At 36.0% G+C, this 16,472-nt stretch overlaps 1 protein-coding gene across 6 annotated transcripts in view; it reads left to right on the top strand.

Moving 5' to 3' along the window:
• Positions 1–16,472, top strand: part of cdc42bpaa (CDC42 binding protein kinase alpha (DMPK-like) a) — a 55,565-nt gene that overhangs the window by 17,954 nt on the left and 21,139 nt on the right. For all 6 annotated transcript variants that reach the window (XM_026286554.1, XM_026286556.1, XM_026286559.1 and 3 more), the window contains exons 6-16: positions 7,599–7,692; positions 10,652–10,852; positions 11,006–11,254; positions 11,370–11,449; positions 12,115–12,275; positions 12,358–12,480; positions 12,655–12,788; positions 13,485–13,727; positions 13,804–13,914; positions 15,021–15,268; positions 15,569–15,674. In XM_026286554.1, coding sequence (XP_026142339.1) covers positions 7,599–7,692; positions 10,652–10,852; positions 11,006–11,254; positions 11,370–11,449; positions 12,115–12,275; positions 12,358–12,480; positions 12,655–12,788; positions 13,485–13,727; positions 13,804–13,914; positions 15,021–15,268; positions 15,569–15,674 — 1,750 coding nt within the window. The remainder of the gene's footprint in view (positions 1–7,598; positions 7,693–10,651; positions 10,853–11,005; positions 11,255–11,369; positions 11,450–12,114; positions 12,276–12,357; positions 12,481–12,654; positions 12,789–13,484; positions 13,728–13,803; positions 13,915–15,020; positions 15,269–15,568; positions 15,675–16,472) is intronic.

The following is a 16,472-nucleotide window of genomic DNA, read 5'->3' as shown; positions in this document are numbered from 1 at the left end:
TGCTTTGTCTGGAATTCTCTTAACAAAAGTATTTAAAGCCAGCTGGACACCAGAAAGTGAGATGGACTTACTGACACTGAGTCACTGTTTTTTATTTTATTTTTTATTAATTGATTGATTGATTTTATCTACCAGTAGACAACATACTCTTTGTTTATAAGTGCAAAACTGCTATTTTTGTTGGACCATTTTTATTGTGAATAGAACTTAGTTTTAAAAGTTTCTTGAACTACAGGAAGAAGGTTTTTTTTTTCTATGTCCATCTTTGTGGAAAGAGAAGATCAGGAAGAGAAAATAGCTGTTAGTCATCATCACTGTAAGTGGCCTATTTGCAGAAGGATTGGGGGGATGTTTGCTGTTTTGTCCACCCCCTTTCCACTCGCGAGACTGACAAATAAGAAATAGATGCAATAGAAAGGAATGCTGGGTCAATATAAAGGCCATCAGTGTTTACTGTGTACGCATTTATATGGAGAGTTGCAGGGTTTTAAGAACAGCTCATGACTTTGGACGGCCTAGCCATGGGAAACTGTTGCAGTTCATTCAGTGCGCTCTCTTTCTGGCAATGCGAATTCCACAGTGCTTTATTGGCATGACAAAAACTTAGTGTTGGGGTTTATTCAAATCAGCACAAGCTCTAGTAATAGTGATGGTCGCCTTTGCAAACACAACTAGTGCAAAGTAAACGTAAAAGATTCTCTCACGCTGTTAATATAGGGAATGTGTGGTATTCTGTCTCTCTCTCTCGGTGTCTTGGCAGTACGAATCTCTTTCTCAGTAAACACAGCAGCTCGTCTGATAAGAGTTTCCAGTGGTTTCGCCGTCATGCAGTGAGGTTGGCATCAGACGCTTGCCTTAATAGGACATTACTCTCCTGATTCTTTTCTCCCAGGGTCCGTCTTTATTACCCCTTTCTGCATTCATTATTTATCGATTTATTTTTTGTGCAAGCATTTTTTTTTTCTTTGGACATCCTGTTAGTTACTTTTTCCTTTCCTTTGTTTTTATATTTTACATCAGTATAACACAATATTGAAAATCTTAATTGTACAAAATAAAGAGTAAAGCAACACTGAAATGTATTAACACATTAATTATTGGTTACTTTGTGTCATGCTCTCAGCAACCAAAAACTCGTGACACGAAACCAGTTTATCCTCATTCCAAGTGAACACATATCATATTTTCGTTTACCTTGTGTAGCTTTGTTACTGATCTTCTAGGATAAAGTCTATATGGGCTGTCAGTAAAAAGGTTGATGGATCTATTTATCTTTCCGTTCTGTTATTTGCATTTATCAGTTTTCCCCCATTGTCATTGATCGAAACCGAACAGACCTGCAGCCCATTTGTGAGAACCACAGCTGCAGATCTCCATCATCTCTCCATATCTGGCACTGGTGCTCATCCCAGATTTTCTGTTGTCAGTTCACGTGTCCTCCAGATGCAGCCCACCTGACTCGTCCTCCTCTCTGTCATTTCTTCACTCCTTCTCTCTATCTTTTACTCCTCTAGCTGTGTGAGAACTGACAGCTTCTATGTGGCCTGTCCACAAAACAAGGTTCTTCACCTGTTTACTGAGTTTACTCTCTCTCCCTCCTGGCCTTTTATGGGGCGTCTTCTGCTGCCAAATTTGAGAACAAGTGTGCCAGTTGTGTCCCCCCCGTCAGACTCAGAAAGAGTGCATCTTAGTCATTATTAATGTATATATGTATACCATTCAAAGGGTTAGGATGTTTTTTTTTTTTACATTTTGTTTATGTTTACATTGTTTTAAGAAGTAATTATTTCTGTGATGGAAAGCATCACTCCATTCCTCCAGTCTTCAGTGTCACATGATCCTTCAGAAATCATTCTCATTTGCAGTTCAATAACATGTCTTATTATTATCAGTGTTGAAAACAGTTGTGCTTTTATGAAACCATGATACTTTTCTTAGGAATCTGTGATGATGAATGTAAAGCATTTATTTGAAATGGAACTCTTTTGTAACATTATACATTTCTTTACTCTTCAGATCAATTTGCTGCACCTGTGCTGAATTAAAATATTAATACTTAAGTACTGACCCCAAATTAAAGTTCAGATTATTTTCTGGATGTTATATGTTAGTGATTATGGCTAAATAAACCCTGATGTGAAGCAATTTAGTTTGCAGTAATTACTGGCTGGCTGTACATTTAACCTGTTTATTACATGACTATTTTCTGAATAAATAAATAAAACATAATTATCCAGAAATTATACAGCCATTAGATGAATATTTGACTCCAGAATGCCATACTGGACCAATCAGAATCATGTCCTCCAGAGAGCGTCTGATAAGTGTGTTGGAATGTTCTGAGGGTCAGAGCAGTTTTTGGGTTTACTGAGAGAGAAACACAAGTTATTTTTAACACCATGGCTCTGTTTCTCAGTGCTCACTGATCCTTTACTGTCTCAATCACACACACACACACAGTCTTCCACCACCTGCCCATCTATTAAGCAGCTGCTGCTCCTCCTGTGCGTGTGTGTGTGTGTGTGTGTGTGTGTGTTAAAGAGACCCCGAGGACATGAACCGTTGCATGACCATTCACACACTAACATCATTTATAACTCTTCACACATACTTTATTGAAACAAACAATGTGAATCTGTTCTATTAGATGTGTTCAAGCTGCTTTAGAACGTTTATTGTGACTAAAAATGTGAATTTTTTTTAAACACCACTTCTTTCATGGTTGATTTAGTTTGGATGGAAACTTTAGTTCTTTAATGATGACTGTTTCTTCAGTGGGAGATGAGGTTAATGCAGTCTGCAGGGACTTATTTCTCTCATTTTCTATTGTTTGCTTCCAGCTCTTCCTAATAATGTCCTCCGAGTCTCTATTGACCACAGTTGACAAAAGAAAAATTGGCTGATACCAATAGCTTATGCAATGTATATTATAATATGTGTTATGTTGTGTTAGAAATGATTAATATATACAATTTTTATATTTGAAACAAAAATGTAAGGATCAGAACATTAGCATATTGCGTCAAAAAGCTTGTTAAGGGTTTACTACTTTTAAACCTAACAGAAAAAAAAAATAAATAAATTAAAGTATTCATATTATTTCTGATGTTGGCTAATATTTTTCCCGTACTGGCTAAAAGATGTTACTACTGATATATTGTGCATACCTAAGTCGTGTATGGTGGTTTATAGGCTTTTTTTGTACCTTAATGGTGGTTTGGACTCTGTTTGTAAGCTGCATAGTCTCTCGTGCAGCTGTGGTATCGTGCGTGGACGGCAGGAAACCAGCACTAATCACATTTTAATGTCCTGCTTCCCAGCGCTGTGTTTCTGTCAGGGCCTGTGTGCAGCATCCTTCATGTAAGAAGAAGATGAGGTTTTCTTTCAGCACATTCACTGCTCGACGGGATGATGTTAGCTCCGGTGTTGTCAGGGTTTACTTCACTTGTTGGCAGGAGGGAAGTTGACCTGGAGTGAACAGACGCTTGTCATGTGGTCTCACTAGGTTACATCCCTATATTTGACTTGCAAATTCATTATTATTGTGTTAAAAAGACAACCACTAACGTGCCCCTATTATGGGTAATGAAAGGTTCATATTTTGGTGTTGGGAGTCCCCAACAACAGGTTGACATGCATTTAAGGACATGCATCAAAAACACTTTGTCTTATAATATGGATTTATTTTTACCTTGTTTGCTCAATGACTCCAAAACGATTCATTTTTCAAAACCCCTCCTTTGCACGATGCTAATAAGCTGTGATTGGTCCAATTGGTCTCATTTTAATTTCATCATGCCAGTAATGCCGGATAAAGTAGCATTTGTGAATGCAGTGCTGCTTTGTGTGCAGCGTTACCAGGGAACTGCTATTTTACTGCTTCAAAAGTGGCACCTAGTGGCAAAGAGTGAATTTGCATTTGGGCGGGCAGTATGCTAATGGTTAATGTTAACGTCAGCATGAAACGGTTTGGGATTCGTTTTAAAAACGACTTGTTTCAATTCTTGTTTGAGACAATACATTTATACACCGTGCACTTTCTGATTAAAAAAAACTTTCCAAGATGTTTTCATTCACTATGTTGCACTTTGCATGAAAGTTAATTTTCAAAAATCCATAATATGGACTTTTAGCATAGCATAGAAAAATCCATAAAAATGTATTTATATTATTTATAAGACCAGTGTTGTTTTAGAATTTTTTATATAATTGTATGGCATTTTATATTTACTAATAAGCTTTTTATTTTTATATTTTCAGTTTTCATTTTAAGTAATTTAAGTTTTTGTAATTTAAGGTAATATTATTTTTTTTTCTTTTTCTTTTTTTGTTTGTTTGGCAAATATTTCTATTTAGCTTTATTTGATTTCAGTTTCAGTTTGAGTAATTTCAGTACTTCAACTTAAACTTTACCCAAGCCATTTTTCTTTATATTTGTATATTATTTGAGCTTTGATTTCAGTTTTATTTCAGCCATGTTTTTTTATTTTTTATTTTAGTTTTAGTTTCAGTTAATAGCAACACTATTTTCAGACTCTAAAACCTAAAGATAATTGCCATTGGTCATATAAAACGTCATTCATAACTATGAAATGAAGTACAATTCAGAGTGCAATTTATTGACCATTTTAATTCTGAAATTTTTATTTTTAGTAATTTTTTAACTTATTTCAGTTAGCTGCCAAGACAGCATTTTTTAATTGCATTTTAATACTTTTATTTTTTTCAAATTAACTTTTAAGTTTGTATTTCCTTTTTATTTCCCCTTTAATAAATTTTTTTATTTTAGCAGTGAATTAAATTTTACTACAATTTTTTTTGTAGTTTTCAGTTAACAGTCGTAATCAGACTCATTGGCATTGGTCAAAAAAAAAAGCTTTCCTATCTTGTATATGATATACAAATGAGATTGAAAATCAATATGTTGTACTGTTTTTTTTTTTTTTTTTTTTTTTTTTTTTTTTTTTTTCTGAAGCAGAACTTTGCAGAAAGCAATTTGTGGTGTTTTTTAAATTATTTTTAAGGATAGTCTAATATACAAACATTTTTTTTATTTTTTATTTTATAGATGTTTGCAGATGTTTTTCATCTGTTGCAATTTTGATTCTTCAAAGTGTAACTGTATTCTTAAGTGTCATCACTGTTCTCCACTGATCCCAGAACAGACTCCAGGAGACCCTGAGCTCGAGCACAAGATGAGTGATGTTAGTCAGTTGGGCTGGTTTGCATGTGAATGGTTCTGTCTGTTCTCCTGAGGCGGCCTCCCTTCACAGTAGCTCTGCCTCTGTGTAAACATGGAGGGAAAGCAGCCGGAGAGAGGGGCGGAACAAATAAACACGGCCTCTAATGCAGCAATCCAAACCAGTGCCGTGCCCGCACCCACACATGGGCCAAATCAACACAGGTCCTCATCTGGGAAAAATGTTACATTTCCGCTGCTGTATCAGTGATAAAATTATCAAATCAGCGATCCGTTTCATACAACTCTTTAATATGCCCAGAAAAAGTTCCCTGTGAGGAAGTCTCTATGGCTGTCCAGGCTTCCCGTGCTGACTTTTTTTTGGAAGAGTCCCCAGTTATGACTATAAATTGTAGTAGGCCACGAAAGTACTCTTTGTTTTCATTCCTCAGCTCTCAAATGGAGTCTCAGCAGGAGTGTTTTTAAGGGGACATTCCATGGAAAATGCTGCTTTGTTTAATCTGAAAAACCCCATAGTTCACAACCGCAGCTTCACCAGAACATTTATGGTAACTAAAATGCAAAAATGAGGTATTCAGAGATTGTCATGAATATGATGTCACACTCATGAGAACATTAAAGCAATAGTTTACCAAAAAAAATTACATGAGCTCATGTCTTTTTTATCTAAACGACCTGTGAATAAATGTTTCATGCTGCATTTTTGCAAAATACAATAAAAGCAGGAGCTAAAAATGACAAGAAAATATCATAAATAGTATGACTTCAGTCACTTTATACAAAATCTCTGTGAATGTGAAAAGATCATAATGTAGAATCTCATCTGCTCACCAAGACTGCATTTATTTAATCAAAAATACAGTAAAAAAAAAAAAGTCAGTTTTCTGTTTGAATATATTATAAAATGTAATTTATTTCTGTGATGCAAAGACAAATTTTTCTTCAGTGTCACATGATCCTTCAGAAATCATTCTAATATGCTGATTTGCTGGGCAAGAAACAATGTAGAAAACATTTGTGCTGCTTAATATTTTTTTATGCAAACCATTTTATATTTAGTATTCTTTGATGAAAAAAAGTTTCAAAACAGTTCAACAGCATTTTTTAATGATTTAATGCATCATTGTTGAATAAAAGTGTCAGTTTTTTTTTATTAATAGTCTAAATATACTGTAGAGAATGCATAGTGTTTAATTCTAAATGTCTAAAAGAGGTTGGAAAATGTTCGGTGGAAAAATGAAAAAGGATTAATTATGCTTTTAGTGAACTCTAGTGAAAAATGAAAACGCGTCCAGACACAGTGTGCTTACTTTCATGTAAATATCATGAGTTTTTTTTTTCTGCCAAACCGCCGCAAGCGACAGGAAGTTTTGTTGATTGCTTGGTTTCTAATTCTATAGCGTTTTGTATTCAGTGTACACAGACTTATTTTCTTAGACTTCAGGAATATAAAACGTCTACAAAAATGTAGAATATGATCTCAGTATCAAGTTTCCATTCTTCTTTTTGCAACCTTGTTTTCAGTATAAATCTCAATAAAGCTTTTTTCTATGGCTGGCCGCCGATTGAACACTGTTACAGGATTCTGCAGCCCTTTTGGGTGAGATATTAAAGGAAACTCACCTCAAGAACGCTGTCATAATTCATGTCTATACAAGGCACACGTAAACATATGCGCTCTGTCTTTATTACAGCTCCACGTCAAACTCCTGGATCAAATTTACAAGGGGTGAATGAGTGAGAGCGTAAAGCAGAATAAGAACCGTCTGTGTTTCGTTCTCGCCGCGAGCGTGTTCTCTGACACACTGCTGTAATGGAGACATGAACTTGCGACACCGATTCCTGTTTGTTTGTGTTTCTAGTGCCCTACGGGCAGGTCACAGACGGGGCAGTGAACACCTCTCAAATGCTATTAAGACTAATCCAGCCGTCCAAATGACAGGCTCAGAACTCTGACCTGTTTGTTTTGACTTCCTCTTATGAGAGCCGGGGGTTTTCGGAGTGGATGGAGGGTTTCTGTGTTTCCTATGTGGCTCTCTCTCAGGAATAGAGGTGATTTACAGAGCGGACACAAGTGCTCACTGTGAAGTCCTCTGTGAATTGCAGCTCTGTCTCATTAAGATGTGCATTGGACTTGAAGTGGCTCTAAAGGTTGTACAATGAAGCAGCAAGTCATAGCATGCCTCAAAAAGAGCTTTGCTCCATGTAAACCAAATAAAATAACAGCACTATATACAATTATGTCAATGCATTTTGCAGACACTTTAATCCAAAGCAACTTACATTGCATTCAAAAGAATCCGTGTGACCTGGGAATCGAATCAACCTTGGAAGTTTTTAACAACTTGAAGTTGATATGATGTTAACGTAAATCTCCTTTCTGTTTTCTCTCCGACAGAGACATCAAGCCCGATAACATTCTGTTGGATGTGAACGGACACATTCGACTGGCAGATTTTGGCTCCTGTCTTAAACTCACGGAGGATGGAACGGTCAGTATGTTAGCTTTATGAATATCACACAAGATTATTAATGATCATATTTCACAGAAGAAGAAAAGAGTCATTAGGGATTGTTGTTTAATGCTGAAAGTGTGAACTGGGTCTCCTTATTTATACTGGAAGGGATTTGAAAGCTTTAACGACAGAAATGTGGAAATGCAAGTCTTTTTTTCATGAAATGATTGGCAACATTGCAGTATTTTTATATTGTAGTTCATTCCTCCAAAGTCATTTATCTTGGTCTTATTTTTCCTAAGTTATTGAGACTTCAAATCAGAGTTTGTAATGTTGTGATTCATCTGAGAAACTGGTTGAATTGGTCCCTTAGAGCTCATTACTGAAGATTTTTTTTTTATTACTAATGAAAAGAATGCTTCAGGAACCAATGACATTCATACATTTTTTTTTTTTTTTTTTTTTTTTTAAGTATGATGCAAGTTCCAAATACTTTTTGGGATCAGTTTCAGATCTGGTTGTTTTCCCATGATTTAGTTCACTTCCTGTCCAAAGAATGTTTTGCTCAATTACACTACAGATTTTTTTTTTTTGATCCAAAGTTGCAATAAAGAAGTTTTTCATCTTTCCAATAATTCTATTTCTATTCATCATTAATAAATAAATTCCACAAAAATATTAAGCAGCCCAACTGTTTTCAACAATTTATAATAATAAGAAAATAAGTGTTTCTTGAGCAGCCAATCAGCATTTTACAATGATTTCTGAAGATCATGTGACACAGTTGAAGAGTGGAGTAATGACAAAAAAAAAAAAAAATTCCAAAATATTTTTAGGCTCCAGCTCTATCCCGTAGGCACGCTGTTTTAATATAAAATAATGGGGGCCCCAGAGGACCCCCTTGGTTTGAAAGGCAGTTTATGATCAGAGTTGTATCTCACACATCTTTGAAGCAGGGGTGAGTATTTCATCTGATATGTGCTGCTGTTTTCTGGCACGTCGCAGACAGAGCGGCAGGATATCCCCTCGACTTCTGACAAGAGCAATGTGAGTGTGGTCTCTGCGTGTTCGCACGTGTGTGCCTAACTCTTCACATCTTCATGTGTTTCCAAGTGTGTGTCACTGCCAGCGAGAGCAGCTCATTTACTGCCTCACTTCCACAAATTCTTCCAGCTGCACACATCTGCCACGGGCTGCATTACAGACGGTTTCCGCCCGCTCATCCCCCTTGAACCCTGGCCAGGAAGCTCCAGTCATCCCCCGTTCATTAGTGGTCTCTAGTGATACCTCTCTCTGTTTTTCTCTCTCAGTGCAGTCTGTGTTCTGAGAGGTCTTTGTGTATCTGAATACTTTGACCGTCATGTTCACCTAAGCCCCGCCCACCTCTGCTGGCTGCAACCAATGCGATGGCTTTGAGTTGTAAATTTGCATTTTATAGTTATGAGTGATGTGCCAGTAAAAAGCATTTCCAGGGATTACTTTGTATTGCAGCCTTGTTCACTGACAGGATGTGATGTGATCTGATCCGCTCAGACAGACACTGAATGCCTCTCTGTTTCTGTTCTCAACATGCCAGGTCCTGAATTCTCCTGCAGTCTTAATAACAAACGCCACAGTGAATAGATAAATCTCACGAAAACCTGTCAGGAACACACCGTTCACATTTCATGACGAAACTACATTGGGAAAAATATATAATAAGATTAAATAAAACTGTTAAATAAAGAAATCTTGTACAAAACGATTTAAGCAAAATATCAGATTTTCTTTTCTACTTTTTTTTTTTTTTGTGTAATGTAACCTGTACATGTTCTCAACAGGTTTTGTGAGATTCACCAAAAGTCATTATCAGCTGTTGTATAAAACTTTTTTTTTTTTTTTTATCTGAAAAGAATTACAGTTTAAAGACTAGATTTAATAGACAGGCCTTTAAAAGGTTTCAAGACAATTGAATAAATGACAAAAAAAACAATGCAAATCTCATAATGGTGACTTTTTCTTATTTAACCTGTTAACGGTCACTCCGTCCCATATACGGGATGCCTACATTTACTTCACTGTATTACAATTAAATCCTAATCTAATCATGACAAACGATATATCGTTGGAAAGGTCTAAGACTCCTAAATAGATATGTTACCAATCTTTTTTGTTAAAAATTAAGTAGGAAGAATAATAGATTAATTTATGGCAAGAGTGCACCTCAAAAACCGACATCAGGAGTTCTGACCTTTTGTCAAAAAGTCTTCTTTGTTGTCTTTTTCTCTTTCACACTTTAGAGATCATCAAAAATTAAAACGTAAAATCTCAAGATTCTTCCTTTGAAACCCATTTTAAATCAAACATTACATTACCATGTAAATGGTACATCAATATCAAGTAACAAAATATTTTCAGTCACGAATTATAAAAATGTAGGTTTGTATCATGCACTTTCAAGTGTAAGTGAGTGACAGTTAACAGGATAAAGCCTCTGAGAGCATTTGTACAGAATATATGATGAAAATGACTATTAGTACAGACTTTTAAAGACATTAATAAGAGAACAACGCAGAAAATAATGCATAATATACACTGTTGTTTTCATACTTGGGGTCATAAGGTTATGATTGAACAGTTATTCGACCAGTAGTGTGAAGGCATTGTACAAAAAGGCAGGATTTACAGATAATGATGCAAAAAGCAATAAAAATATGAAGATATAATATAATATAGTGTATGATGACTATAGAGAGCATGTGAATAGAAAACAAAGCTTGCACATTTTAGGCAGTTTAGACAATAAAAGAGAATGTATGGTTACCTTAATATACAGTATTCCTAAAAATTGTGTTCCTTGTAAACTCGACTTTATTTCCAAAGAAGAATTTATAAAAAAATGTATGCGCCCTTGTACATTCAAAAATCTGATTACAGCTTGTTAGATTAACAACGTGTTCCAGTTTTGTGTGCAGTATGTAGCCTTTCCTCTAATGTCTGTTTACTTTCCTCACAGGTGCAGTCCTCCGTCGCTGTCGGTACTCCAGACTACATCTCTCCTGAGATCCTACAAGCCATGGAGGACGGGAAGGGGAAATATGGGCCGGAATGTGACTGGTGGTCCCTGGGCGTCTGCATGTATGAGATGCTGTATGGGGAAACTCCTTTCTATGCAGAGTCCCTGGTGGAAACTTATGGCAAGATTATGAACCACAAGGTACAGAATAACACACAACAAGCTATTTTTTAGTCAAGTACTAAAGTCATTAGCGATATAATTTTTTTTGTATTATATTAAAAAAAATCAAGAATGCCTAATGATGCATCTCCATTTTTTAAAGTGTTTTTTCCACTTGTTTTTCCACCACAGGAGCGGTTCCAGTTTCCTGCTCATGTGACCGACGTCTCTGAAAATGCCAAAGACCTGATCCGCAGACTCATCTGCTGCAGAGAGCACAGGCTGGGACAGAACGGCATTGAGGACTTCAAACAGCACCCTTTCTTTACCGGCATTGACTGGCAGAACATCCTCAAATGTGAGGCCCCCTACATCCCTGAAGTCAGCAGCCCATCTGACACATCAAACTTTGATGTGGATGACGACTGCCTCAAGAACACGGTAGAGTTTTAGACACACCTTAATAAGATCACTCATTGCTGGGTTTGAACCCACAACCTTTGGTGTATCAACTCAGATTGTACAGCTGCTATTTACAATCCCTGCTCTGTTTTAGGAGACAATGCCGCCTCCTTCCCACACCACCTTCTCAGGACACCATCTCCCATTTGTAGGTTTCACCTACACCAGCAACTGGTAAGATATCACTGTAAAACTCAACTGAGATGATCTTACATGAGGCGTAGTTTCAAATGAACCCTCCTGCTGTGTTCAGGTCAGTTTGACCCACATTTGATCTTTTTTAAACTGCTTGAAACATTGGTTAAACTATTTATTTCACTACACATAGATCACTATTGGAAAGACAAACTGATCCTCCACTGGTTTCCATGCGGTTTGCCAAAAACAAGCTTTATTGTAGGTTATCAAACAGTGAGAACTTGAGAAATGTAAGACTCAAAGTTTACTTGAAATTGAAGATTTTCTTCTGAAACATCAAAGGAAAATCTTTCTTTATCTAGTTGAGTTTCTGTTGAGGGCTGTTTTAGGTTTTAATTTGTTTGCATCTCAATCACTGGATGACAGCATTAAGAAGTTTAAGAAAATAATTGTGAAATTGACACCAAACACAATAGAAATAGATGGGAATTATTAAGTTTCTCAAATATTTTGTGTTAAGCTGCATTAGATATTTTCTCATCTTTGCATGAATCTTTAGTGTGTTTCATTTGGACACCAATATGGGGCGATTTGACCCATAACACAAAAGTTGTACTTAGTATTTTAATATGGTATGGTTAAAACAAAAAACAGCCGTATGAGTCTACATTGTGATCATTTGACCGTGTTTTCTCCTACAGTACTCTGTCTGACCGCGGTTGCCTGCGGGAGTCTGCGGCACCTGCGCAGATAGATGTGTCCGTGCAGCGCGGCCTGGAAGACAGTCTGGCCACTGAGGCGTACGAGCGGAGGATCCGTCGTCTGGAGCAGGAGAAGCTGGAGCTCAGTCGCAAACTACAAGGTGTCTCTCCATCTTACAATGTCGAGTGACCTTTTTATTTTCTGCTGAAGTAATGACAGCTAAAATGTCTTCTGGCCCTCAGAGTCCACCAAAACGGTTCAGGTACTGCAACACTCCAGCGGGGACGGGCCTGTTTCCTCCAGCGGAGAGTTTGAGATCCGTGGACTGAAGGAGGAGATAGAGATGTTGAGGAAACAGATCGCTGGTAATCTCAGTGGCTGCATATAAACACGCATCATTACATTTTCACACGTAACCAGACATTATTTTAGTTTTTTACGTTTGCAGTTGTGTTTAAAATGAAATGAAAAGCAAACACTATTTTTACTTCCTCGCATTATAGTTTGTGCTTCTAGTTTATGTCTCTCTCCTCCTTCAGATACAGGCCAGGTGGAGCAGCAGTTCGAACAGGCCAGTTCTGCCCGCAGGGATCTGGAGGACTCCTCCAAACAGATCCGATCTCTGGAGAAACAGCTCAAGAGCATGAAGCAGGAGAGAGATGACCTGCAGAAGGTACAGCTCCACTGCAGCTTCACACAAGCAATGCCTCTCACGAGCAAAGTGAGAAGGACACAGTTAATCGAAAGCCGAAATCACGTAATGGCTTTGTGTGAATATCAAATCACAATTAATTAAAGAAATGCGCTCTGCTTATTTCAGAATGAAGGGGTGCGAGAATGCGTTATGCACAAACCATCTTCCCATATTTGTATTGAGAAGTGCTTATCATTAAAATAAACATTTGACGGTTTAATTTTTGAAAGTAAAGAAATAATGAGTTATTAATTTTGCAACTGTAATGTAAAATAAAACATTACAATTATGTTATTTTTCTTAAATACTCCATATTCTGTTTTTATTTTGTAATTTATTTATTTTAACTTTTATTTTAATTTTGTATTTACTGCTACTACTAATAATAAATAATACAAAATAATAATTATTATAATTAACAAATTCTCTATTATTAGAGACATCTCTTGACTTGCTTTGTTAAACGACAACAAGCAAAATATAAAACATTTTCAATAAATAAGTGGCTTGTTTGCAATAATCACAAGTCAGTATGAAAGTGTATGAAGTAATTATTAATAAATTACTTTAAATTAGTTTTTATTCTGATAATGTACCATAAATAATTTAAATGTATTCAGTTGATAAAATGATTTAGTATGTCTCTTATTTCCACTTTGTGTTGTTTGTCTGCAGAGTCTGCAGGAGTCCTCAGAGAAGTTGAAGACTCAGGGGAAGGAGCTGAAGGAGGCGGACAGCCAGAGGAAAATGGCCATGCAGCAGTTTGCCGAAGTGAGTGAGAAGGTGACAGAGCTGCGGTCATACAAGCAACGGCTCTCCCGACAGCTCCGGGACAAAGAAGAGGAGATGGATTCCCTCAATCAGAAGGTGGAGGCGCTGCGGCTAGAAGTGCGCAAAGCTGAGCGGGCCAAGAAAGAGGTTAGTGTGGAGGAGAGCGGCTGATCGCAGGAGTCTGTTCATTAAATGTGTGTGAACTCTGTGGATGTGTGTGTAGATGGAGGCCCAGGCTGAAGAGTTTTCTGCTGAGGCTCAGAAAGAGAAGAAGCTGAGGGAACGCAGTGAGCAGTACAGCAGACAGCTGGAAGAGGAGCTGGAGGGAATGAAGGTTTGTGTACATAAACACTTCTTCTCTTAAAATACTGTTAAGGGGGTTTTAGGAACAGTGCCATCCTTCAAACACGGGGAAATTTGCATAAGAGTAGCATGGGACGTTTGTTGGCTTGTTTTTATTAAACGACAACAACCGCGATATAAAAGACTCAAATGTTTAATAAATTAAGTAATAATCACAGGTCAGTATGAAAGTGCTGTCATATTGATTCATTTTGATTTAATTGCATCCAAAATAAAAGTTTGTATTTACAAAATATTTGTGTGAACTGCGTATATTTAAATATATACATGAATGTGTGTATTTATATATACATATATACATTTGAGAAATATTTACATGTGTGTATTTTATAAATTAATACATTACATATAGTTTTTAAATATACGATTTGTGTATATATAAAAACACAAACATGCATATGTTTAATAAATATTTAGACTATAATTCTTAAATGTATATGTGTGTGTGTGTGTATATATATATATATATATATATATATATATATATATATATATATATATATACACCGTACACACACACACATTATGTAAACAAATTTTTTAATTTGAATGCGATTAATCATTCAACAGCACTAATTGTAATTAATATATATTTTCAATTTAATTATATAATTAGTCATTTTATCAGTTGTTTGTATTCATTTTAATATATTATCATATTAGAAGTATTCAAATAGTTAAATAATTTTTATTGATTATTTTATTAATTTTAATACACTATTATTCGTAAATAATTTAAATATATGTAATTAAATTGATTTTGAATACATTATTTTATTATAGTTCATAAATTGTTTAAATATAAGTATAAAATTAAGTATATAATTAGTTTTATTCTTTTTAATTCATTATACAGATTACGATAATACATTATTTAGTTTGACTAATTTTAAAGCGTAATTTTATTACAATTCAAACATTGTTTATTATAATGCATACGTATAATTTTTTTTTTTAATTATTATAGTTCATGCATTATTTATATTAATCAGTGAGCTATTTTATTATTACTTTCATGTAACTTGAAATAAGTTGTATAGAGGTCTGTATCTTTTCTTTCCCTGTGTGGTGGAGCAGCAGAAGCAGGTGGGCCGCTCTCCAAGAGTTGGGTCACCTGAGCAGCACCAGGAGCTCAGTAAATTAAGAGCAGACCTGGAGAACAAGACCGCTTTCTATGAGGAAGAGGTGTCACGCAGAGAACAACAACATGCCAACGAACTGAAGAACCTGAAGAAGGAGCTGCAGGAGTCAGAGGGACAGCAGCTCACCTTAAAGAAAGAAATCCTGATGCTCAAAGACAAGCTGGAGAAGGCCCGTCGAGACAGGTACTGATCTCACTGCTAGAGAGTTTTCTTTCGTTTAATACCACCATCTATTATTTTGCTTTATAATTCAGGGTCAGAGAGGTTGGAATGTGGTCATGTAAAACTAAATTGCAATCGTTTGTGGTGCAAGGAACCTTGACTAACATTATAAGTGGACTTCAGGGGAAGAAATAAAATACAGTGTAGATTATGTTCCATGAAATAAGTTATGGAGTTTGGCTTGTGTCAGTATGTTGGCAGTGTGTGTTAGATGCTGAGTGCAGTAACCCTGATGTTCAATAAATCATTTCACCCTCACAGCGAAAGCGAACGAGAGGAGTTTAAGAGCGATTACAAACAGAAGTACGAGAGAGAGCGAGTGCTGCTGTCAGAGAAGAACAAGAATCTTTCCAGCGAACTTGACAAGGTGAACATGCACACACTGTCAGGGCTGTCATGATATCTTAAAGTCAACATGAAATTGAGCAGTTCATTTACTTAATGTGCTGATGCAGGTTATTTCAAAGAAATCGTTTTTCAACTGATATACCTCTGAAATGACTTTTCTTTTCCAATGATGTCACTTAGGAACCACAGGCAATTGGATAAAGTAAACCAATAGCCAGACTGAAACTCATGTAGGGGTGACATCATTTTGTTGGCCAGTCTCGAAGTTTGCATCAACCTGGTTCAACAAAAAGACAATTGGCTTTTGGATTATTGAAGAAATTACACTCTTGTGACTACCAAATGTTTATGATTTTTACTTGTTCTGTTCATAAATGAATATAGCTTTTGTGAATTATGAAGGCGAGGTACAATCAGCAGAAGTTAAAAGCTGAAGTTTTGAAGAACAAACTACACAACTACAATCCCTTTAGTCCCATTTAGCCACTTTTTAGCAATAGCCTATTTCAAGACAAGAAGAGGTTTTTTTAAATCACAAGTGGGGAATTATTAATGTTTTTCATCATAGAATATAACCTGACAATATATTGAGGTTGTGTTCACCAGAAACAGTATTTTAGCCATTTAACCAAAAGCCCATTTAAAAACACAACTTTTCCAGGTTTTAAAACTTATGGCTGCCACACTCTTTATTTTGATGTACTCACTTGTTCTCCATTAATTTCCAATATTTTTAACTGGTATACTTTAGTATAGGGCCCAATTGTCTTTAGTTGCTTATTAGCATGCCTATTATTAACATATTGGCTGTTTATCA

Source organism: Carassius auratus, chromosome 17, assembly GCF_003368295.1.
Source record: "Carassius auratus strain Wakin chromosome 17, ASM336829v1, whole genome shotgun sequence".
In the NCBI taxonomy this organism is placed as follows: Eukaryota; Metazoa; Chordata; class Actinopteri; order Cypriniformes; family Cyprinidae; genus Carassius; species Carassius auratus.
Note: the sequence above shows the minus strand (reverse complement) of the source record. Positions and strands in the feature narration are given on the sequence as shown.